General features: G+C 38.1%; 1 protein-coding gene across 3 annotated transcripts in view; it reads right to left on the bottom strand.

Annotated features, from left to right (window-relative positions):
• Positions 1 to 26,017, bottom strand: part of LOC138321252 (discoidin domain-containing receptor 2-like) — a 245,975-nt gene that overhangs the window by 130,121 nt on the left and 89,837 nt on the right. For all 3 annotated transcript variants that reach the window (XM_069264798.1, XM_069264796.1, XM_069264797.1), the window contains exon 3: positions 16,711 to 17,406. In XM_069264798.1, coding sequence (XP_069120899.1) covers positions 16,711 to 16,879 — 169 coding nt within the window. In that variant the 5' untranslated portion in view covers positions 16,880 to 17,406. The remainder of the gene's footprint in view (positions 1 to 16,710; positions 17,407 to 26,017) is intronic.

Below are 26,017 nucleotides of genomic sequence, written 5' to 3'. Positions count from 1 at the left end.
ATAGGGAGCAATTTTAAATTTGATAAAAGCTGGGAAAAATGTAGATTTATCAAAAATATATAATTCACAAAATATTTTTCATATTTCAATTGTTTAACTCTTGTTTTCTTAGTATTATAGAATATAACTTATGGGATAAATGAAGAAAAATCTGATATTGCACGATATGGAAACAAAATATTTTGTAATACGTTAGTATTTACAGATTTTATTCTCAACCCTAGACTCGTTGTCTTCAGTACGGTTTCCATTTCGTACGTCATTATCTACAGAACGCATTCACTTTTTCACATCGACAGACTGCAGTCGGGATGATGCAGGCTTCACTATATCAAATAACATCATACTAAAGTTTCCTTGAATTGAAATTTCAGATCAAATGGCTAAGAATGTGCAAAAAAATGTCAAATCTTTAAAAAATAATGATTTTTTTTCCCTTGATCTACAGGTCGGTCCTGATAAAATGTTACAGCCTGGGGGTTAGCGGTTACATCTCGTACAAAAGCTACTTGATAACAACTTTTCCCACCATTTTTAAGTACTTTGTCCATCTGTGTTTAAACTATTGTATACAGAATGGGCTTGTTACAGAAGTGTTATCATATTACCAGAACAGAAATCGCTTTGGAAAACAAAAATTTCAGTGTTCCATGCACATATGACATGAAAAAAATGTTTAAGACTTTCTCTGTATATATATTTGGTATCATTTAAGACATGGTATGGTTTCATTCAAGCGTTTGGCAGGGTATATGACAGGCCCATTACATCAACGAAAATGTTTGACATCCAAGTTCCAACACATGACCTTCAAAACTTTTGACAGCTAAGGTTCCTTTTAACCATGAAAAAAAGTCTTGACAGAGTTCATTCTGTTATTGAAGACTTTTGGCAAGGTCCCTTATATCATTGAAGATGTTTTCATTACACCATTGAAGTTCTATCACCAACTGTTATCAGTTGGGGCAGGAAGGAATGTGTAAGGAATTTTCTTTTGTCTCCCAAATGATGGGTGAAGAGTGAGCCTGGAATTCCTGTCCATTCTTCATGGCCAGGGAGCCATGTTTTATATACACACTGCATATGGTCTTGATTTAGATTCTTAACTTTGCTATAAACTTTGAAAACAATTACTGTTGAGTGACATGCAGACAGGACAGCAGGGATCATATCTAACTGATACAGAATTTTACCCTTCTCCCCTCTCTCTGACCTCACAGTATTCTCCTCCTTGTCACCTCAGGATCAAGCCATTCTCCCAATAAACATCTATGCCATATGTTTGTGACTCTCCATCCCATCCAAACAGACATTTTTATACCTCAGTCCTTCTTTCTTTTTATTCTGCACTGGGCAACCCAAACCATCCCTCACCTCACTTTTACTCTTAATTGACACTCATTTGACCTTGAATTTACATCATATTCATACCTATAAATGAAACATGTTTTGTCTAAAAGCAAGAATGTCAGCTTATCATATGCCTTTGGCCGATAGCCGAACAAACAAGTCAAAATGTATGGTACTAAATTAAAGCTTTAATATGCTGAATAAAGCTTAAAGTATGTCTTGCCAATCAGATTCTGAAGATTGATACGTAACCGAATCTAACATTGTCCACTGATGTATTCATTGGAACAATGACACATACTTGATATGTTCGTATAAATAACCATTAAATCCTCCTTAAGCAAGTGTACCCCAGAACTCACACACCAACACCAGGCAATGGGAGGTAATTAGCATGATCTACCAAATCATCAATTATGCAGTGAGAATCAACTGATCCTCTCATGCATAAACAATTAATTAATAATCACATCAGCCCAGCTGGATGATGGAGCCATAAGTAGTGGTCCATCACTCATGTCCAGCTCCTGTGGTCAAGACTTTTAGGGATCACAAGGTTATTAATGAGGTGGACTTTTATCTCAGCACTGACCAGTCCAAATTAGATGATGGTCAGTTTATAGGAAGTGGCAGTATATCATTATAAACCCTGTATGTTGTCTGTGGTCAGTGTGAGATGGTCAGTTTATATCAATTGGTCAGTATATCATTATAGCCCTGGAGTGGTCAGTTTGGTGCAGTATGATGTCTCAATCATCACCAGCCTCATTCTGAACAGCTGGCCCTCCAAGTTTCCCTGGCGATGGGGCCAGATCAAAGGGGAGGAAGTATCCTCATAACACTGTCATGGAGAGTAAACAAAATGGAGAAACCCTGTCTCCATTTTGTAATAAAACATGGCTAACCTCTTGATAACTACAGACACAGAGTTCACAAAAGTTATAATTATTGTCAACAAGTCGACTGGTGAAAAATGGCTCCCTTGTTATTCTGGCTTTTACTGTGGGAAAGTCCCACATGGATATATATATATATCTTCCATAGTGATTTTTAGGAGGCTGAAATATCTCATCTTAATCATTTAGGGGATTTAGATGCAGACTTTTGAGTTTATCTCTAAAAAACACAGATGCAATCTCAGCCTAGTTATTAAAAAATCCAACAAATGTTTATCTGAATATGACAAGGTCATTAGACAAAGCCAAGCATGGAGTTATGTCCCCTTCTTGAGTCTAAATGGATGTACTGTTTTCACTTTCAGTGGATCAATATTTCTGATTTCTCAAAAACCAAGAACAAAGAAGATGGAAGCTCTGCTGACAGTGTGTAGTTATAGCAGGATCTACACACTGGAAGGGATCAGCACCTCGCAAGTATGGTTAGCTTTCTCTGTCACTTTTGTAAAACAAAGAACCAACAAACAAAATAATCTTTGATTTTGGACTTAAAACTTGACATTTTGGAAAAATGAATGCTTATCATTTCCAAAAATAAAGCTCAAAGCTATACACTAGGGTATTGACACTACAAGGGACATTGGAGGCAAGATCATGGCTCATGCTGTCATTGTCATGGATACCAGAGTTTGTCATCTTCGGTTGCCATGACATTACAGATTTTACAGTTATAATCATCTTACAAGCATCAGAAAGAAAAGATAGCCAGCAAGATCAGAGGCACAAACTGAAAATGTCATTGTTCTGATTTTCTTTTAAAAATTACCTATCATTTTCATGAATCAAATATACTGGAACAGCTAGGGAGGTTATAAATGTGCATGCTGAACAGGAAACTCAAGCTTCTTGCCAGAAGCAAAGATGCTGAGCTTCAAGATCATATGGCTATTCATAGTCACTAAGATCAGAGCTATTTACCAAAACTAAATAATTTTTAAAAGTCATAATAAAATCTTATGAGAATTAAAAACGTCAAACTTGAAAGTAGCATCATACTTGTTTTAATAACGTGTAATTATGTACCACAGTCAACTTCAAGGAAGCTAAATAAAAGATATCATTATCAGCATGTCTCAACCCTCTGCCAAAGCACCAGACTAACCAGGATCGCTATTTGAGATCTAGATCACTAGTATGTTTGATCCCTAGTCATTGGGCTTCTCCATATGATTGTCCCGAAGGAAATATCAAAAAAGTCTATGTACAGCTGTGTTTTATGGTTTCGACTACATGTGTTGGCCCCGCGTTGCGGCTCTGTTTCAGAGGACATATAAATTGATTACATATGTTGCCAGTTGTAATTTCAGTAGATCTATATCGCTGTCAATGATTGCGCTGAATGTTTGCTGAATGGTGTAATGATTAAATCCTAGATATGTTTTGAAAACCAATTTATATCTTATCAAATGCTGCTGTGATCCTATTAGCCATTTTCTTTAGGTTATTCATATAAAAGCTGAATAAATCTTACTGGAAATATCTGCAATTCCTAGGTTAAACACGAACCCTAAGATAAAGAAATATTTCTATTTAATAAGTCGGCTATGATCAACACAAAAGAGCATGCTCGCCATCGACATGGTACCCTTATGTCGGTTTAACTGTTAACGCAAGGTCACAGGGTCAATTTAATAAAGAAGAACAAAAAAATCTGTTATTTTCTACCATAGATATTGACACAGCAGAAAACAGACAGGAATATCGGGGATTCCATGCAGGAGGTCGATCCTCAGAAATGTCAGACATTTATAATGCTACCTTTACTCAAATTATGTAGCACATGCTGGGACAGGCTATAGAAAATCAATTCCTGAAGCAATAAAGGGCTAGAGGTGACCCTGGCCAAGTTATCAATCATATAAATCGGCTAATACTAGGGTTCAACTGCCCCAAAACAGGTGTTGTTCTGGACCAACTGTGAAAAATCTAGCCTTCATTCAATATTTGATGATCAATAAAATCAAACCGAAATGTCAAAACAGGTGTCAAATTGATTTACTGATAGAGCACATATAGCTACAACACAGGTGTATTGTGTCCTTATGTGAAACTGCTTTTTAGGTGAAGGACTCTCAAGTGCTAGTTAAAGAAACATTGAGCTAATTTCTTCTTGCTTTACTTTTTCATTCTATGAAATTCAATGACAATTAAAAATGATACTCAAGTAATTAACTGAAGACAAAATATTTATCAATGTATCTATATTGTCATTCTACCCCTATATACATAGCTAGCCTCCTCTCTTGGCACAATTTAGAACTCCATGGTTTTTCCCTAGATACTCTGGCTTCTCTCAAAATCTGGTACTTAATTTTTTCAATAACATATTTTTAAATTTAAAAGAAAAATTAATTAAGCCTACTATTGGTGAAATAATTCTTCATCATATTTATCAAACCATGAAACAAAAGCCTCTCCATTTACTTTGTGTTTTGGTATTAAGCACTATTCATACTGAACAATGTGCTACATCTTGATCCTATCAATTATGAATCCATTATTGAGGAAATATTTCCTGTGTCAGGTCTCTGATATCCTTTTTTTAATATTCATGTCCAAGTGTGTAGAGGAACACCATTGGTCCTATACAGGAAGTGGCAGTGAGAAATACCAAGCTCAAACATGACAGAGTTCAAGTGGAGTCTGATTCACACTGAATCTTGACATGGATGGAGGTTTCAGAGGTGATGACTGGCGGAGAGCAGGTGATACCAAGGAATGAATCATGGCAAGCGTGCTCACCAATGAAACCAAATTGTTAAGATTCCAGCATAGGAAAGTTTGTGTTTTGTTGTTCATCTTCTTGTAGACTGCCATCATATTCTGCAATAGCTGTAGTCATTACACAAAATCTTTTGTCCAACACTTGTGATAATATATAAATCAAACTTGGCTTCAGCTTTTTTTTATTTGGTAGTTTGAATTTTTATTCCTACCATAGAAATATAAGCTACATGCACAGCCGCTGAGTTGAAATACACTACTGTAACATAAAGTAACAAATTAACAATTAATCTTTGTTAACATTTGGCATACTTTCATCAATATATGGAAATTTTGTTTTTATAAACAGTTGCTAAACTATTTTTCTCATTCTTTAAAACATATTGCCTTAAAGAATTACATCCAGGGTGGAAATCAAGCCATAAATCTAAAGTTGAGAAATATTTTACGTTCGTGACTAAGATGTGCGTAAAGGTGATTTAGAGAGAGACAAACCCGTGAATGTCATGCCAAACACCATGTCCTATTCAATATTAATTTTCTTCAGTAGATTTGATTTCCTCCGCTTGAGTGTTTACTTGGCAATCAGCACGAGTAGGTAGCTCCACCGCCTAACTTCTCCAGGAGAGGCACGAGTAGGTAGCTCCACCGCCTAACTTCTCCGGGAGAATGTAAATACACCACACAATGGTGGTGGCATACATGTTTTAGGTGGGTTGAGATCCGAAACAACTGAACGCTCAAATTCTAAACAAAATGAACAGGTTTTATTTTCTTCCATTATTCTAAAATTGACTTGTGTTTATAATGAGTTTAAATGGTTTGCTTGTCTATTAAAGGTTTTAATTCACGTTTTCAAATTTCTCTTTGTCATGCCATCGTCCCACAAACATTTTCCTTGTTGATAGCTTATTGTTAATGTAAATGTATCATTTTCACATACGGTATTCTAGCTTAAAACCAGAATGAAGTTGAAAGAAAATTGATAACTGCTCAAATGTTTATCTATGAAATGTAACTATCAATCTTTTCTGATATTTTGATATATATTGATGACTTTAAATGTTGGGTGTGAAATACTTGATAAGATGTATGTAGGTTTCGATACAATTTCAGCTGGTTGATATGGATGTGTTGGGTTTGCCTTTGGCCTGGCCCTGATAAGGAACACAGAAGAACAAGCATTGACAATTCACTATATTGGTGTTCTATGATGTTGAAACTCATTGATAAGATGAGCTCCAGTTGAATTGACAGTGCTGTATATTACAGATCGCCATTTGCTTTTGGTGTGAACCTCTTGATAAGAGCTCCCAATGAAATATTGTCAATTTTAAACTGCTGTTGACTTTAACATAGGACTGTTACAATTCTAGAGTGTTGGACTTTTATTTGGTGGACTCTCCTGATAAAACAGGGTAGACCACGAGGTTTAAATTCTATATCAATCGTCATGGTGTTCTGATAACTTGTACAAAGACTGGAACAGTCTGGAAGTCAATACATGGGCATTTCTCCATTCTACGGCACACTTGTTGGATTAAACCCTAAAACTCTCCCCTCTCTGATCTCTACAACTCCTAACTCACTTTAAATCCTCGTCCGTTCTGTTTCATTTTACCAATAACACTTTGTTATCACGTTTGTTTTAATTCTTGATCCTTTGACTAACCCTGTTTTATCCTTGCTTTGTGACTTTTGTCCGATTTTCTAGCCCGATAGACTCCGTTATCGACCTCTCTAATAATATTGGTGTGTTATCAATATTTTATGGTCATTGCCTTCTACACCTAGGATAATGTGTTATGTTTGATCTGAACAGGTAGTTTGGGGTACATACAGCTGAGCAGTTCTCCATCTATACCATTAGCTATATGTACCAATTATATGAGCACTGCAGCAATTATTTTTTTTATAATAACCTCATTTCACCATTGACCAAAGCTGCATGCCACAGAAGAGATACAAAACATTAATCGACCTTATAGATCATAAATGGAATATATATATGTCGTCTCTTCAAGACTGGACATATTATAAATATAACATTCTGGTGATGCTGACATAGGCCTCTCAATAGATGTGTAAAAATTGGGTTTATTTTAAGAAAATATTTTAACTGACTATGAGTAATTAATTAGACAAATAAATGTAATTGTTGGTTTGTTCGTTTGGGTTTTACAGCCCATAAACAACCAAGGTCTTTTATGGCCAAACTGTAAGTCATACATTCGTTCAAATAAAAGATACATAATGATTGCATCTAAAAAATCAGGATAAGACACAAGAAGTAAGGACTAAAACATTTCAATATATGTCTTGAAAACATCTGGAAAAGTCAAAAAAAAAAAAAAAAAAATTAATGCTCAATTCTTTCACTGTCTTTAAAATGTGGTGTTTTTTTTTGTCACTTTCGGTTTTGCATATATGTCACCAAAATTTTAGTATTACATAAAAATCAATATTGAATTTTTTTTTTATTATTATTTTGTTTTTAAACTCTACATCAAATACATATATCTATTTGTACATCAAATACATATATCTATTTGTACATCATAATGTAACACCGTCAGCTTCAATACGCAACTGTAGTTAATGCAACTGTAGTTAATACTCAACATTGAAACATGTTGCGGAATCTGAACACATTACGCTGGAAACATGGAGTACTTCAAACCCACTACTTCTGGTGTTTTGGAACTGGTATTTTCCCAATTTTCTCAAGATCCTTGGTAAATCAATACCGTCGCTATGCCGACACTACAGAAAGTCAATCCTAATACAACTAAAACCTGAAGCCCAATTTCATGTTTCGATCCTCTATCCTTGGCGATAGCTCTTGAGTCCTACATCTGGACCAATCCTTAGAGACTTAAACTTGAAGGTTTTCTTTAATGATAACTTATACTTTGTATAATCCTATTTTATATGTTTCTTAAAGTGAGAGATTTGGCTTATTGCTTGGAGGGGGAAGCTATAGATGGTGTGGAAACAATGGATCAAGTTCTGAACCCAGACGACTTGAACAGGAACTTGATAACAGGGCCATTGGTTTACCATTAAATCACACACAGGGCCATTGGTTTACCATTAAATCACACACATGATACTTAATTCAATAGAGCTGTATCATACATATACACACACTTAAAATGAATATTTCATCCTATATTTTGTTTTAATTATGCTAATCAAAATTAACCACAACAATTTCAAGAATTTAAATAACATATATTTCAATACATGGGGTTAATTGACTTTAATTAGCTAATCACAGATGATATTATAAAATGTTAAATGTCATTGTTGATTGGCTAAGCAAAAAAATTAATATTGAGGTTTAAAAATTGTTTCATGGTCCGCATACAGTCTCATAAAATTTTCTACTTTCATAAGGCTCTAGTCAGAATTGCTGCATTTTACTTTCTTTGATAACAATCCATTCTTAAATGTATTAAATAATCCCTCTTACGTCAGAAAAAGAAATCTCTTAAAAATACTTTCTTTTACAATGAATGCAATTACAAGAATTCAAGCAAAAAGCGTAAGTGCATTTATATAAATAGAAATTTCATCAAATTTGACGACTTGCATTATTGATTGTAATCCTTAAAGTGACAGAAATAAGTATATGTCGACCAAAGTTTAAGACATATATATGATATATTACGACATTTGAAATACGGACAAGGTTTTAACTTGATTTATTGTCAAGATAATGATCAAATTTTTTAAAATAAAAGGCCACAGCCACTTTGTTAGGCATCGCACAGGACTTGAATTTATCTGAAATTTATCGTAAAGTTTACGCTGGATTAGGCATGTATCCGATATATAAATACTACCCTGCGTACTTAGGCGTTACACAACGTTATCAAAGGGCCAACTTGTGGAGTGTCTGGACCAGGTAAACAACCATAACACATTGTTAGAACTACCCACATCCATTCTATGTCGGCCTGATGTAAATTCTTCGTTTGTTTAAAACACTGGAAAACGAAAGTTTGACAACAGAAATTAACTTTTCACAAATATTCTTTCTCATCAAAATTAATTTTGTATTCAGATTTGACAAAATTTTCAATAATAATTGAAATCAGACGATACATCAGACAATATCAAAACATATTGTTTTGAATTGTAGGAGCGATTTAATTTCTTCCCCTTACATGACGGTCCACTCAGACAATATTTACCACCATGAATGGTTTTATATTCGTTTCCAAGCTTTTTGTCCAATACTTAACATATCCTTTTGTGTATAATACATATACTAATTGATTTTAAATAAATGGACATTGAACAAAAATGAACTGATAACAATAGAATTTAAAATCCGATTTCCCATGATTTTCTAAAAGTGAACAAGACATTAGGTGAGTGAACAGATAGAAATCTAGATGGTGCCACATATGACACTCACCTGGAGATCGGAGAAAACTTGTGGTAGATACCTCACCTGATAACTTAACCTGTACCCTAACCACATACAATACACAAACTAGAGAAAATATCATCAACTCACAGTTTTAAAATCCTTAAACTGATGGAACACGATAAAGTTGAAATATGATCGAAAAATAAAATATCAACAAAAGAATGTCAGACACTTTTTATGAAGTGCAGATTTGTAAAAATATTTCAAAGTCAATCCCATACATTTGTGGATTTGTCATACCAGGATCTAGATAAAGTGTTTTTTTTAATATTAGTATTGTTTTTACAGTACATTTTCAATGCAGTTGCCTCAACCACTGTACAACGTTAACTCTGTCATATATAATATGTCTGTCATATATAATATCTCGACCACCATTAGAACACAGTGTGTATGTATGATCAGTTCCCCTTCCACTACAATAGGCTATCACTGCCTTTGTCTCCCGAAATGTTGGCAGCCATTTCTACACGGAATCCTAACTCAATTTTTTCTGTCGCAGAGCTCCCACTTGGGTCGTTTCACGTTTTTATGGCTTGAGAATGGAGTCCAATATTTCTTAGGTTTTCTCTTCTCCTCAATAGGGATTCAGAATTTTCTCAGATTCAAGTGAGCCTCAAAATTGAAATTTTTTGAATTCATAATGAGTTAATCGCTTCCCAGGCCCTTACAGTGTATATCCTCTGTCACCAAAGTTACGGGGTCAGATTAGGGGGCCGCTCGCACTGTCAGGGATCCTATATTTACGACAAGAGGAGACAACCCTAAGGGGATATGGAGTAAGCAATTAAAATGGTGGTAACACAACAGGATTCAACCTAGAACTGCTATACACCAGCAACTGAAATTTTAACAAACATGGTAATCTTACAGGTAACTAATTTCAAAATAAATTTGTGGATTACATCAAAATTCGGCAGGTGGCATGTGAATGTAATAAATACCCTAACATGCCTATAATCATTGTCACATGATCAAAAATTAGATGTTTTTACCTAGGAGATATTTATCTAGGTATAGATCTATGTATTTTTTACAGATCATCCCAATGATGGGATAAAAACACCAGATACCTGGCCTAGATAGATGATATAACATTCTTATCACACCTATGTGCATTGTCACAGGTAGGAACTGTTTTTACCTTGATCAATTCTAACCTGGGCTAGTCTTTGAACATTCTGTAGATCACAGGTAGACAACCTTAAGGCTACAGGTGACATAATCCATGTATACCACACCTCTGGTCAGTTGATGAGATAAGCAGGTACTAACAAGTTTTTCACCTGGAGATTATCACAGGTGAGCTAGTAAAGGTATAAGGATATATACTGTGACATAACATCCCATAGTTACCTATAAATAACACTTGTAATACAGGTGAGGTGTGTCCAGCCTGCAGCAGTACATACATAGAACAAAGGCCTCCCTCATCTCTGTCCCATTGTATCTAATACCTGTCTGTTCTGATGTCAGCACCCAACTAAACATCCCTCACCCCAGGGGACAGATGGCAAATACACAGTCTAGCTAACCCATATATCAAAACCTCAAATCACACCTTTATCAAAATATATGGTACACACTTTATTGAAAAAAAATTGTAAACAATTTCTAGAAATCAAAAATCAAGTATAGGCAATTTCTTCAGTTTTTTCAAAATTTGAGACAAAATAAAAATGTATTTTTCAAAATAAAAATGTATTTATGTATACATCTATTGTTGCTTTTTATGTGTATCTTAAATTAATATCTATCATGTTGTTGATGTATTGTAGTATATATCTGCTACAGACACAAAATTCTTGAAGTCTGTGATCTATTTCTGTCATCTGTCTCCAATTTATCTGGGAGGGGACAGCTAAGGGGAGGAGGGGGAGGGGTGTGTAAGGGGAGGGAGCCCTTAAGGACATACAACTCCCACCCTAACAGTCCCCAACAGGGCCCTCCCCCACTCCCTAACATAGACACATGTGTAAAGGATTACTGGCTTTTTCCCTCTCATCTCCTCTTATGTAATACATGGGGAATCAAATCTATTCTCAGGAGGAGGTCAATTTATCAGTAAATATTAAGTCCCTAGCTGCATTCACATGGAATACCACAACCAAGTGTAGACTATTAAATACTTCTCAAGTACCTGGCTGGTTAGGGAACTAATTTCTTTAGTAATTTCAATCATTCTTGACATCTGTGGTTTCAGTTATATAAACTTTACGAAAAAACAAAAATTGTCCAAATGTCTGGAGAATTTATTTTAGAAAATGTTTTGATATAAGATTAGTTAAGTAAATTATTTTTAAAAAAATTCTTACAAAATAATTTCATTACATTGCCAATTATACCATAAAACATTAGAGAAATTCCTAAAATTGAATAAGAAAAAATATTTTCAATTACATGTAATGAATGAAAAGCAATTTTTTTTATTAATGAATGTTAAACCATTTAAATTACATTTGAGAATGTTTTAATCAGAAAAGTTTTGGTATTTAATTTAAAGGCATAACTTAATCCTATTTCATTTTCATATTCATTTTCTCCTTTTTCTATTTCTTTTTTTAGAAGCAACTTTTGCTTGCTAAATGAAATACAGGAACCATATGCTATCTTTTGTAAACAATAATATATAGATCCTTGTTTACTTTTAGCTTCAGTTGTATCTCAAACATTTTTATAACTTAAACAAACCACCATGTGTGAGAGAAAACACTCCGGACCATTGAATAACACTAATCAATTCACTGCCATCAAAGAACAGTAAATAAGCCTGGGTTTCTGGATTGTAATCCACTTAAACCAAAACACAAAAAAAGAAACATACGTAAATATATTCAATCAAATGTGTGCTTCAGATATAAATAAGATCTTCAAGGCATTTTACTAAAGGGATAATTCCATTGATGTGGGCGTTAAATTGAACAGAGGGATGAGAAATGTTCCATCAAATTCCTCATGTCTGCCGGCATACCTGTGGATTTTCTTTGTCCTCTGCCTATATATTCATCAATTATTTAAACCAGAATTAGTGAGGACAGGCTAATTAACACCTCTCAAAGCTGGAACAGATCCTGAGTGACAGCATTTTATCAATGTACAACATTTGAAGCTTATATGCTTCATGAGAAATCCTGAATACAAAAATATATCATCCATTCTGAAGACAAAAACATACTCTTTCTGCTGATCGTAAAAAGAAGATTTTTACCTCAGACAGATAAGAATTTATAAAGAATTGCTGTGAAGTGATTTTTATAGCAGTAAGAAAGATTCCTTGTGAAAATCCATCATTGCTAAAAAGTGTGATGTCAAGTTTTTTGGGAATTCATGATTAAGTTTATTTCAATTGTTATGTTTTTGTTATGTTTTTCCAAACTTGAAAACTAAAGTCTCGTCTTTCACTTTACAAGTATGTTTTGTAAAAACTAACCAAAATCTTTCAACTGTGAGCCTCGACACAAAAGTATTCTAATCTCCTCAATTTTCAATACATATCTTTTCAATACCTGACATAACAAAGATGTCAAATAGCCAAATACATAAATACTTCCGATAATATGTGTATTTTGTTTTACATTTCTCTGTAAGCATTACTGTTTTATCGAACAGCAAAATGTAATTTATTTGATTCTTGAATTGTGATAAGAAATTTGTGTTTTACAATTTATACTTATACCAATATAATTTTAATTTGCCCGGGACAGGTAGGATGTAACATAAATAGATAATCTTTAGCTAGAAGGCAATAATTAATGTACAGAAGGTCAGACATGCTAACTATTATCTCATGTGCCAATATAGTTACTGATTTTATCAAATAATATCATATTAGGAAATTCAAACGAACTTTAATTTAGACTAACATGGAGAGTTCATGACACTGACATTGTGACATTTCAAATGGATTTCTGTCAATCAATATAAACAATGAAAAGCTTATCTCTGTTCTCATCCAATTAGCCATTATTTAACTCTTATAGATTTATACTGTGGGTCAGCGGTCAGCAATAACTAACCCATAGCCTGTCAGAATAAACTTATGCAAGAGTATTGATGTAAAGTTTAAATTCACCTGGTCAGCTCTACTTGGTCAATAAACAATGATTAAGGCCAATAATAGTAATTATGACCGGTCAGTCTCTACATTGTAGAATCCTGAGTGGACAAAGTGGCTGGACAAACATTGCTGGAGTGGACAATGGCCTGAATTGGAGCCTCAACACCCTGGTCAGTTTGCCTTAGGATTGACCAGTGATCATTCTGTCTACTTCTGACATAACTTAGTAAGGACAGAGACTGGTCATTCTGACCAACACTGACCACAACTGGGGACAGAGTCTACTTGAGATTTATGTAAGATTTCTACATCAAGGGTTCCCAAATCCTAGATTATCTAAATATATAACTGGCAAACAATCCCAATCTCATTGTGAAAGGAAAGCAAATTAAACAGATATAGGTATATAAATATTTATATTAAAACTTGATGTTAAATTGACCGCGATAAAATTGTACAACCCTAATACATTGTGAAAAATTTACTACCAAATTAATACTACAGATATATATTATATGATCCCAACTAATATTTATCATAAACTTGTAAAGAATTCATAGAATTTTATTATTATGGAAAAAGTTATTTTTTTAAATAAGTACTCTTTTGGACATGAAACGTATTTAAAGATTTATTTAGAAATGCAAAATCAGCAGAAAATTAAATTTTTGCCAAATCAACTTTTTTTTATTTTGCCAAATCAACTTTTTTTTTTAAAGTGCATAATGTTGCATATGTAGGTTTAATATTTTACAGAAAAGAAATGATAAGAAGTATTAAATTTGATTGTTCATTTTCTTGATAATAGCTTCAATAACTGTCTTGGTATCATATTTTTTACAAAGTTGGTAAAAAGCAATGAAAAATCTTATGCACACCATTGCAGTTGCTGGTATTATTATTGATCAGAGCGATTCTTTTATATATCTGATAATTAACGGCAAAAGGGGAAGGATGATCCCTGCTTTCATCAGATATATGCATGTCCGAGTAATCCAGGGACATGTGTGAGCCCCGGGGATAAGAAATAACATCTGACATGAGATGATTAGCGGAGAGAACAGGTAAGCATTGACTGGACATTAACACATAGAGGTGTAGGGTATTACCTGGGGCTGTGGTCTAAAGGTGATGCCACACACCTCACAGGTATCATTACAAGGTCATCAGTCTCCAGAAACTGACCACTTACTGACCATAACGGCACTGTTAACTCATAATCACCTAACCCCGGAGAAGCTATAATTATCTTTAATTCCCGTTAACTATTTCAAGAATTTTGTCTAAAATACAAGATATAGTTCCCACATAAAAATGAAATATATTTTCATAAAATATTAAATTTGAAAATTTAAATTCATGTAGAGTCTGACAAAATATTCAACTAAAAAAAAACAACAAAAAAATAAATAATGTAAATAATTCTGTTTCTAGAAGAATTGAATAGATCTCGAAACATCGCTATCATTCCAAGCGAGCGCTGTTGACACATTCCTTCGAACCAGCATAGCTGTCAGCCAAATAATCATAATATATTCAGGATGGAGATTCAATAACTTCTGAAGTCAAAAATATAATTGTTCCAAAAAAGGTTTTCATCTATTTCTAGTAGAAAATGTAAATTATATACAAAAAGCATATTTATGAAGTCTACACCGTTAAGGTTCTAATGTTTTTACTATTCTCTCGCAATAAGCCTGGATCTGTTTAGATATGCATCTAAGATTTTTATGGACATTTTATTGTTTATTTTTTATGGATCCTATCGACTAACAACTGATCTTTGTTCCTTACATCACTGAACCATTCTGCTTCTGCATTTCCGTTCTGTTCCTAAGTCTTTTTTCTAACATAAAAGAATATTTCAAATGTGCTACAGAAAAGTTGTATAAATTAATAGAAGGTATTATAAATATTCTAACAATAATTTCAATTTTATATGTTTTTTTCTTTGCTCTTTCACTTATGAAAAACATCTGTTCCACATGAGATGAAAAATAAATTTAAAGTAAATCACGTAATCTGCGTAATGTAAGCTTATTCCCTTAACCTGAATGAAAATTGTAAAATTATTGATTTTTTGAAAAAATTTAAATAAATTTCGCATTTTCCTATAGCTGTTACATTCATATTGATACAGACTAAATATACAAACTGTTACATTTATAGAAAAAGAAACGCTCCAAATATATATATTTGCGAATTTGACGCTGTGCTGTTTATAAGGTCTCCCTATATAAAGATATCACAAGGTAGGCCTACAAGATGTAAGATTGTTTTTTATCACATGGAGAAACAATGGTAGCTTTGAGGACAGGCAAACCTGAGAAGTAGAAAGAATCGGGTTACAAACTTGATTAATTTATGGGTTTGACAATACAGTGGCTCTAGTAAGCTTTCAGTAGTGTGTGCGATTGTGAATATTTAGGTAGAGGAACGACACCTTTTCATCTTTGAACCTATAATGATTGATACCTTCAGCCTTCCGTGGTACAGATTTGAATAAAGAAATTAGTTCATAAATATTAGTTTTACAACGTTGTGTAATTTTAAAACAAATTAGATAAATAAAATGATTTTGAAATAATTAATATCTATAAAGAAACTAAAGTATAGATATTACTGATCTACGGAAACATTGATTTAAGAAAAGTCTTTTAATTAGAATGATACAAAGGTATATTGACATGACGACATATCATCCATATCAGTTTCTTCTCGATTAGTATGTGTATTAAAACTATCATTAACTACATTGTTAATGAAGAAGTATATGTAATAAATCCATACACTAATATTTTTTTACCAACAAGCCATTACTATGTTTTATTTCGGCCCGAATTACAAACAGAAGGGTATATCGACACATATATTATGTTTTGAGCTCCGTAACATTTTTATATCCACATAAACAGATCCACATGTAGGAACAGAGAGGTTCCCAGGCTCTGTACCCAAAAACTGGTAAAAGGGGAAGAGGAATAAAACAAATTATGTTGGGGAGTCGGTAATTAATCTTTTCTGGAACAAATGAATAATGGGAAGAGAGTGGTTCGCAGAAACAAAACATTACTGGTATATTGTAAGTAGGAGCAGCTCTCTCAGCCTTTCTGTGAGTCAATAGATAGTACAACCCCCGTCCATGGTCTCATCCACATCAGTACCATTAACAGTAGACTTACCTAAATTCAAGGCTTCTGCTCCCTGGTAAAAGTCCACTGTCAAAATCCACAGAATAATTACAAACTTAGCATTACGGCACAAACTAGAGAAACATCCCAATTCCAAGGGTTTGGTTTTAGTACGTGTATGTACAACCTCCATTCTGTTAGCAGCTCGTCGGAACAACATCGTCTCTCACGACGACGATCATCCACCAATAATCATCTATTCATATCCGATGACGAGTTTACAAAAGAATAAAATAAATAATAATATTGAATTGTACACAAGATTAATCCTTCAGCATCCGTGTATGTATAAATCTTTGGTACACAAAACCTTACATGGTCTTATCAATCAACAAAATTCAGAATGTATAATACTTGCTAATTCTAACAAAAAAATCCCAGCTCAAAAATTCCTTTCACTGTGAATGAATTTAAACAGTTTCCATCCCAATGGTGTAGTTAGCCTGGGTATACAGATCCATCCCTAGTATTGTAGTACACATGTGTATATACACAGGGCCCATTCACTGTCCTCACACACCAACTTCCATTGGGCTTCTGGATATCAACAATAGCTACACAGGCCTACTCTGCATTACCACTGGCTGGCCTGACACATTGTGTGTTATAGGGGTGACAAGCTGTCTGCTGTGGCTTCCATTCCATGGCTGGCTGTGTGTACACACTGGAGCTACAGGCCTGCCTCACCTGTGGGAATAGAAATAGACTGGCCTGTGATTATAGAATCATTTACTGTTATACACAGCCTGGCTAAGGCTTACCTGTTAATAGGGAGTGATGATGCTGAGCTTCTCACTACTAATTAACAGGTACAGGTAACAACAGGTAGTTACGGTACTCATTACAGATACAGGTGTAATAACCAATGTAGGTATAAATATATCTACCTGTTAATTGGAACATACTGTCTCCACTTCTTAATTCATAATTCATAAAAGGTAAAAAAACAATAAGGTTTTACTGTATCATACAGTTTAACTGTTATTTGTGATAAACAAACACAGGTAAAATGTTTGTTTACATGTGGTTTACAATACGGATACAGCTTTATCAGTAGATATCACCTTGTACAAATCCAGTCTCCAGATAATCTGCCAATGGACTCAAACAAATAAATAATTCATCATCCATTTTCAACCAGAGCCTGGGGAAACAGGTGTATTTAATTCAATAAGTGTCTTTTCTACTCAGGTCAAAAGAATAGAAACTATTTTGATTATTAAAATATATATCATTCTATTGAATAACATAACAATGCAGATAACACATCTATCTGTGTAACAATGAAGGAGATGGAAAAAAGAATGTAAAAAATAAAGGAAATAAGAAATACTTACATACTTTGTTATCAATTGTTTCTCTCATCCAAGAGCTACATGAATATCAGTCCAAAGATATGTAATGTATTTATATAATTGTGGACAGAAGGCACACTGTAGAACATAACAGGTAACACAGGATAGTCACACTGTCAAACCTGACAGGTAACACAGGATAGTCACACTGTCAAACCTGACAGGGTAGTCACACTGTCACACCTCACAGGCAACACAAGGTAGTCATACTGTCAAACCTGACAGGGTAGTCACACTGTCACACCTCACAGGTAACACAAGGTAGTCATACTGTCAAACCTGACAGGTAACACAGGGTTGTCACACCTGACAGGTAACACAGGGTAGTCACACTGTCACACCTGACAGGTAACACAGGGTAGTCACACTGTCACACCTGACAGGTAACACAGGGTAGTCACACTGTCACACCTGACAGGTAACACAAGGTAGTCATACTGTCAAACCTGACAGTTAACACAGGGTTGTCACACCTGACAGGGTAGTCACACTGTCACACCTGACAGGTAACACAAGGTAGTCATACTGTCAAACCTGACAGGTAACACAGGGTTGTCACACCTGACAGGTAACACAGGGTAGTCACACTGTCACACCTGACAGGTAACACAGGATAGTCACACTGTCACACCTGACAGGTAACACAGGGTAGTCACACCTGACAGGTAACACAGGGTAGTCACACTGTCACACCTGACAGGTAACACAGGGTAGTCACACTGTCACACCTGACAGGTAACACAGGGTAGTCACACTGTCACACCTGACAGGTAACACAGGGTAGTCACACCTGACAGGTAACACAGGGTAGTCACACACTGTCACACACTGGTAACACAGGTAACACAGGGTAACACAAGGTCACACTGTCAACCTGACAGGTAACACAGGGTAGTCACACCTGACAGGTAACACAGGGTAGTCACACTGTCACACCTGACAGGTAACACAGGGTAGTCACACTGTCACACCTGACAGGTAACACAGGGTAGTCACACTGTCACACCTCACAGGTAACACAGGGTAGTCACACTGTCACACCTGACAGGTAACACAGGGTAGTCACACTGTCACACCTGACTGATAACACAGGGTAGTCACACTGTCACACCTGACAGGTAACACAGGGTAGTCACACCTGACAGGTAACACAGTGTAGTCACACCTGACAGGTAACACAGGGTAGTCACACCTCACAGGTAACACAGGGTAGTCACACCTCATAGGTAACACAGGGTAGTCACACTGTCACACCTGACAGGTAACACAAGGTAGTCACACTGTCAACCTGACAGGTAACACAGGGTAGTCACACCTGACAGGTAACACAGGGTAGTCACACCTGACAGGTAACACAGGGTAGTCACACCTCACAGGTAACACAGGTAACACAGGGTAGTCACACCTGACAGGTAACACAGGGTAGTCACACTGTCACACCTGACAGGTAACACAGGGTAGTCACACCTGACAGGTAACACAGGATAGTCACACTGTCACACCTGACAGGTAACACAGGGTAGTCACACCTGACAGGTAACACAGGATAGTCACACTGTCACACCTGACAGGTAACACAGGGTAGTCACACCTGACAGGTAACACAGGGTAGTCACACTGTCACACCTGACAGGTAACACAGGGTAGTCACACTGTCACACCTGACAGGTAACACAGGGTAGTCACACCTGACAGGTAACACAGGGTAGTCACACTGTCACACCTGACAGGTAACACAGGGTAGTCACACTGTCACACCTGACAGGTAACACAGGGTAGTCACACTGTCACACCTGACAGGTAACACAGGGTAGTCACACTGTCACACCTGACAGGTAACACAGGGTAGTCACACCTGACAGGTAACACAGGGTAGTCACACTGTCACACCTGACAGGTAACACAGGGTAGTCACACTGTCACACCTGACAGGTAACACAGGGTAGTCACACTGTCACACCTGACAGGTAACACAGGGTAGTCACACTGTCACACCTGACAGGTAACACAGGGTAGTCACACTGTCACACCTGACAGGTAACACAGGGTAGTCACACTGTCACACCTGACCAGGTAACACAGGGTAGTCACACTGTCACACCTGACAGGTAACACAGGGTAGTCACACTGCACACATAGTCACACCTGACAGGTAACACAGGGTAGTCACACTGTCACACCTGACAGGTAACACAGGGTAGTCACACTGTCACACCTGACAGGTAACACAGGATAGTCACACCTGACAGGTAACACAGGGTAGTCACACTGTCACACCTGACAGGTAACACAGGGTAGTCACACTGTCACACCTGACAGGTAACACAGGGTAGTCACACTGTCACACCTGACAGGTAACACAGGGTAGTCACACTGTCACACCTGACAGGTAACACAGGGAGTCAGTCACACCTGACAGGTAACACAGGGTAGTCACACTGTCACACCTGACAGGTAACACAGGGTAGTCACACCTGACAGGTAACACAGGGTAGTAGTCACACCTGACAGGTAACACAGGGTAGTCACACCTGACAGGTAACACAGGGTAGTCACACTGTCACACCTGACTGGTAACACATGGTAGTCACACTGTCACACCTGACAGGTAACACAGGGTAGTCACACCTGACAGGTAACACAGGGTAGTCACACTGTCACACCTGACAGGTAACACAGGGTAGTCACACTGTCACACCTGACAGGTAACACAGGGTAGTCACACCTGACAGGTAACACAGGGTAGTCACACCAGGTAACACACTAGTCACACTGTCACACCTCACAGGTAACACAGGGTAGTCACACTGTCACACCTGACAGGTAACACAGGGTAGTCACACTGTCACACCTCACAGGTAACACAGGGTAGTCACACTGTCACACCTGACAGGTAACACAGGATAGTCACACTGTCAAACCTGACAGGTAACACAGATTAGTCACACCTGACAGGTAACACAGGGTAGTCACACTGTCACACCTGACAGGTAACACAGGGTAGTCACACCTGACAGGTAACACAGGGTAGTCACACCTGACAGGTAACACAGGGTAGTCACTGTCACACCTCACAGGTAACACAGGGTAGTCACACTGTCACACCTGACAGGTAACACAGGGTAGTCACACTGTCACACCTGACAGGTAACACAGGGTAGTCACACTGTCACACCTGACAGGTAACACAGGGTAGTCACACCTGACAGGTAACACAGTGTAGTCACACCTGACAGGTAACACAGGGTAGTCACACCTCATAGGTAACACAGGGTAGTCACACCTGACAGGTAACACAGGGTAGTCACACTGTCACACCTGACAGGTAACACAGGATAGTCACACTGTCACACCTGACAGGTAACACAGACAGGTAACACAGGGTAGTCACACCTGACAGGTAACACAGGGTAGTCACACTGTCACACCTGACAGGTAACACAGGGTAGTCACACTGTCACACCTGACAGGTAACACAGGGTAGTCACACTGTCACACCTGACAGGTAACACAGGGTAGTCACACTGTCACACCTGACAGGTAACACAGGGTAGTCACACCTGACAGGTAACACAGGGTAGTCACACCTGACAGGTAACACAGGATAGTCACACTGTCACACCTGACAGGTAACACAGGGTAGTCACACCTGACAGGTAACACAGGGTAGTCACACTGTCACACCTGACAGGTAACACAGGGTAGTCACACTGTCACACCTGACAGGTAACACAGGGTAGTCACACTGTCACACCTGACAGGTAACACAGGTAGTCACACTGTCACACCTGACAGGTAACACAGGGTAGTCACACACTGACAGGTAACACAGGGTAGTCACACCTGACAGGTAACACAGGGTAGTCACACTGTCACACCTGACAGGTAACACAGGGTAGTCACACTGTCACACCTGACAGGTAACACAGGGTAGTCACACTGTCACACCTCACAGGTAACACAGGGTAGTCACACCTGACAGGTAACACAGGGTAGTCACACTGTCACACCTGACAGGTAACACAGGGTAGTCACACTGTCACACCTGACAGGTAACACAGGGTAGTCACACCTGACAGGTAACACAGGGTAGTCACACTGTCACACCTGCCAGGTAACACAGGATAGTCACACCTGACAGGTAACACAGGGTAGTCACACTGTCACACCTGACAGGTAACACAGGGTAGTCACACTGTCACACCTGACAGGTAACACAGGGTAGTCACACTGTCACACCTGACAGGTAACACAGGGTAGTCACACTGTCACACCTGACAGGTAACACAGGGTAGTCACACTGTCACACCTGACAGGTAACACAGGGTAGTCACACTGTCACACCTGACAGGTAACACAGGGTAGTCACACTGTCACACACACACTGCACAGGTAACACAGGGTAGTCACACTGTCACACCTGACAGGTAACACAGGGTAGTCACACTGTCACACCTGACAGGTAACACAGGGTAGTCACACTGTCACACCTGACAGGTAACACAGGGTAGTCACACTGTCACACCTGACTGGTAACACAGGGTAGTCACACTGTCACACCTCACAGGTAACACAGGGTAGTCACACCTGACAGGTAACACAGGGTAGTCACACTGTCACACCTGACAGGTAACACAGGGTAGTCACACTGTCACACCTCACAGGTAACACAGGGTAGTCACACTGTCACACCTGACAGGTAACACAGGGTAGTCACACTGTCACACCTGACAGGTAACACAGGGTAGTCACACTGTCACACCTGACAGGTAACACAGGATAGTCACACCTGACAGGTAACACAGGGTAGTCACACTGTCACACCTGACAGGTAACACAGATTAGTCACACCTGACAGGTAACACAGGGTAGTTACACTGTCCCACCTCACAAGTAACACAGAGTAGTCAAACCTGACAGGTAACACAGGGTAGTCACACATGACAGGTAACACAGAGTAAACACGTCACACCTGACAGGTAACACAGGGTAGTCACACTGTCACACCTCACAGGTAACACAGGGTAGTCACACTGTCACACCTGACAGGTAACACAGGGTAGTCACACTGTCACACCTGACAGGTAACACAGGGTAGTCACACTGTCACACCTCACAGGTAACACAGGGTAGTCACACCTGACAGGTAACACAGGGTAGTCACACTGTCACACCTCACAGGTAACACAGGGTAGTCACACTGTCAAACCTGACAGGTAACACAGGGTAGTCACACCTGACAGATAACACAGGGTAGTCATACTGTCAAACCTGACAGGTAACACAGGGTAGTCACACACTGACAGATAACACAGTGTAGTCATACTGTCAAACCTGACAGGTAACACAGGATAGTCATACTGTCACACCTCACAGGTAACACAGGGTAGTCACACTGTCACACCTGACAGGTAACACAGGGTAGTCACACTGTCACACCTGACAGGTAACACAGGGTAGTCACACTGTCACACCTGACAGGTAACACAGGGTAGTCACACTGTCACACCTGACAGGTAACACAGGGTAGTCACACTGTCACACCTGACAGGTAACACAGGGTAGTCACACTGTCACACCTGACAGGTAACAAAGGGTAGTCACACCTGACAGGTAACACAGGGTAGTCACACTGTCACACCTGACTGGTAACACATGGTAGTCACACTGTCACACCTCACAGGTAACACAGGGTAGTCACACCTGACTGGTAACACAGGGCAGTCACACTGTCACACCTCACAGGTAACACAGGGTAGTCACACCTCATAGGTAACACAGGGTAGTCACACTGTCACACTTAACAGGTAACACAGGGTAGTCACACTTTCACACCTGACAGGTAACACAGGATAGTCACACCTGACAGGTAACACAGGGTAGTCACACTGTCAAACCTGACAGGTAACACAGGGTAGTCACTCTGTCACACTTGACAGGTAACACAGGGTTTTCACTCTGTCACACCTGACAGGTAACACAGGATAGTTACACTGTCACACCTGACAGGTAACACAGGGTAGTCACACTGTCACACCTCACAGGTAACACAGGGTAGCCACACCTGACAGGTAACACAGGGTAGTCACACTGTCACACCTGACAGGTAACACAGGGTAGTCACACTGTCACACCTGACAGGTAACACAGGGTAGTCACACCTGACAGGTAACACAGGGTAGTCACACTGTCACACCTGACAGGTAACACAGGATAGTCACACTGTCACACCTGACAGGTAACACAGGGTAGTCACACGTGACAGATAACACAGGGTAGTCATACTGTCACACCTGACAGGTAACACAGGATAGTCACACTGTCACACCTGACAGGTAACACAGGGTAGTCACACTGTCACACCTCACAGGTAACACAGGATAGTCACACTGTCAAACCTGACAGGTAACACAGGGTAGTCACACGTGACAGATAACACAGGGTAGTCATACTGTCAAACCTGACAGGTAACACAGGGTAGTCATACTGTCACCCTGACAGATAACACAGGGTAGTCACACTGTCACACCTGACAGGTAACACAGGATAGTCATACTGTCACACCTGACAGGTAACACAGGGTAGTTTCACTGTCACACCTCACAGGTAACACAGGGTAGTCACACTGTCACACCTGACAGGTAACACAGGGTAGTCACACTGTCACACCTGACAGGTAACACAGGGTAGTCACACTGTCACACCTGACAGGTAACACAGGGTAGTCACACTGTCACACCTGACAGGTAACACAGGGTAGTCACACTGTCACACCTGACAGGTAACACAGGGTATAGTCATGCTGACAAACCTGACAGGTAACACAGGGTAGTCACACACACATGACAGGTAACACAAGGTAGTCACACTGTCACACCTGACAGGTAACATAGGGTAGTCACTCTGTCACATCTGACAGGTAACACAGGGTAGTCATACTGTCACACCTGACAGGTAACACAGGGTAGTCACTCTGTCACACCTGACAGGTAACACAGGGTAGTCACACTGTTACACCTGACAGGTAACACAGAGTAGTCACACTGTCACACCTCAAATGTAACACAGGGTAGTCACACTGTCACACCTCATATATATTTATAGATTCCAGTGAAAATTGGTATATGAATGTTTTGAAATATGTCAAAAACAATGCTACCTCTTATCATAATAATGAAATAAAGGCTTCTGATTGGTTGAAATTCAGATATACTCAATTTCTTTAAATAATGGTATGCAAGGGTATTTCGGAACTAGTCACGGAACTGTTGCTACATTGCACGCCAAAAGTGGATGCTAAAATAAATCCATTTTTATACATTGTTTATAACGTTGATAAATAAATCAGTAATGACATAACGAACAATCATAAAAGTGACAAAAACCTGCAACTGTTTTTAACAGACATATAGAATTTCTATTTATAGTGAAACATAAAAGTCAATAAATAGAATCAACAGAAGTAATTTAGTGACTGTTTGTACCTTATTAATACTAAATTTGAGTAATTATTAGTCATTAATTATTTATCATTAGATGACTCATCAGATTACACAGCCGTTAAACAGGTGAATAAGTAATTAAATGTACAGGTAGAATGTAAGATTGGGGCGGAGAGATATCAGATCATTCACTGAAATATCTCCCCAATGTAAATCATCTAAGTAAGCAATAGTCTGGGGAATCAATTTCCTTGACAGTAAACAGTAGGGTGATTCTAAAACAGGAATCGGACGACAGTACCATAAAGGTTCTGGTCAAATATTGATGATGGTCTGTATAGACAATATAGTAATGTTGTTGGTCTGTATAGAAAGTATAGTAACAATGTTGGTCAGTATAGAAAGTATAGTAACAATGTTGGTCTGTATAGACAATATACTGAAAATGTTGATCTGTATAGACAATAAAGAAACATTGTTGGTCTGTATAGAAAATATAGT

The sequence above is a fragment of the Argopecten irradians genome, chromosome 4, assembly GCF_041381155.1.
Source record: "Argopecten irradians isolate NY chromosome 4, Ai_NY, whole genome shotgun sequence".
NCBI lineage: Eukaryota > Metazoa > Mollusca > Bivalvia > Pectinida > Pectinidae > Argopecten > Argopecten irradians.
The sequence above is the reverse complement of the archived record's forward strand: the minus strand, read 5'-3'. Positions and strand labels throughout refer to the sequence as shown.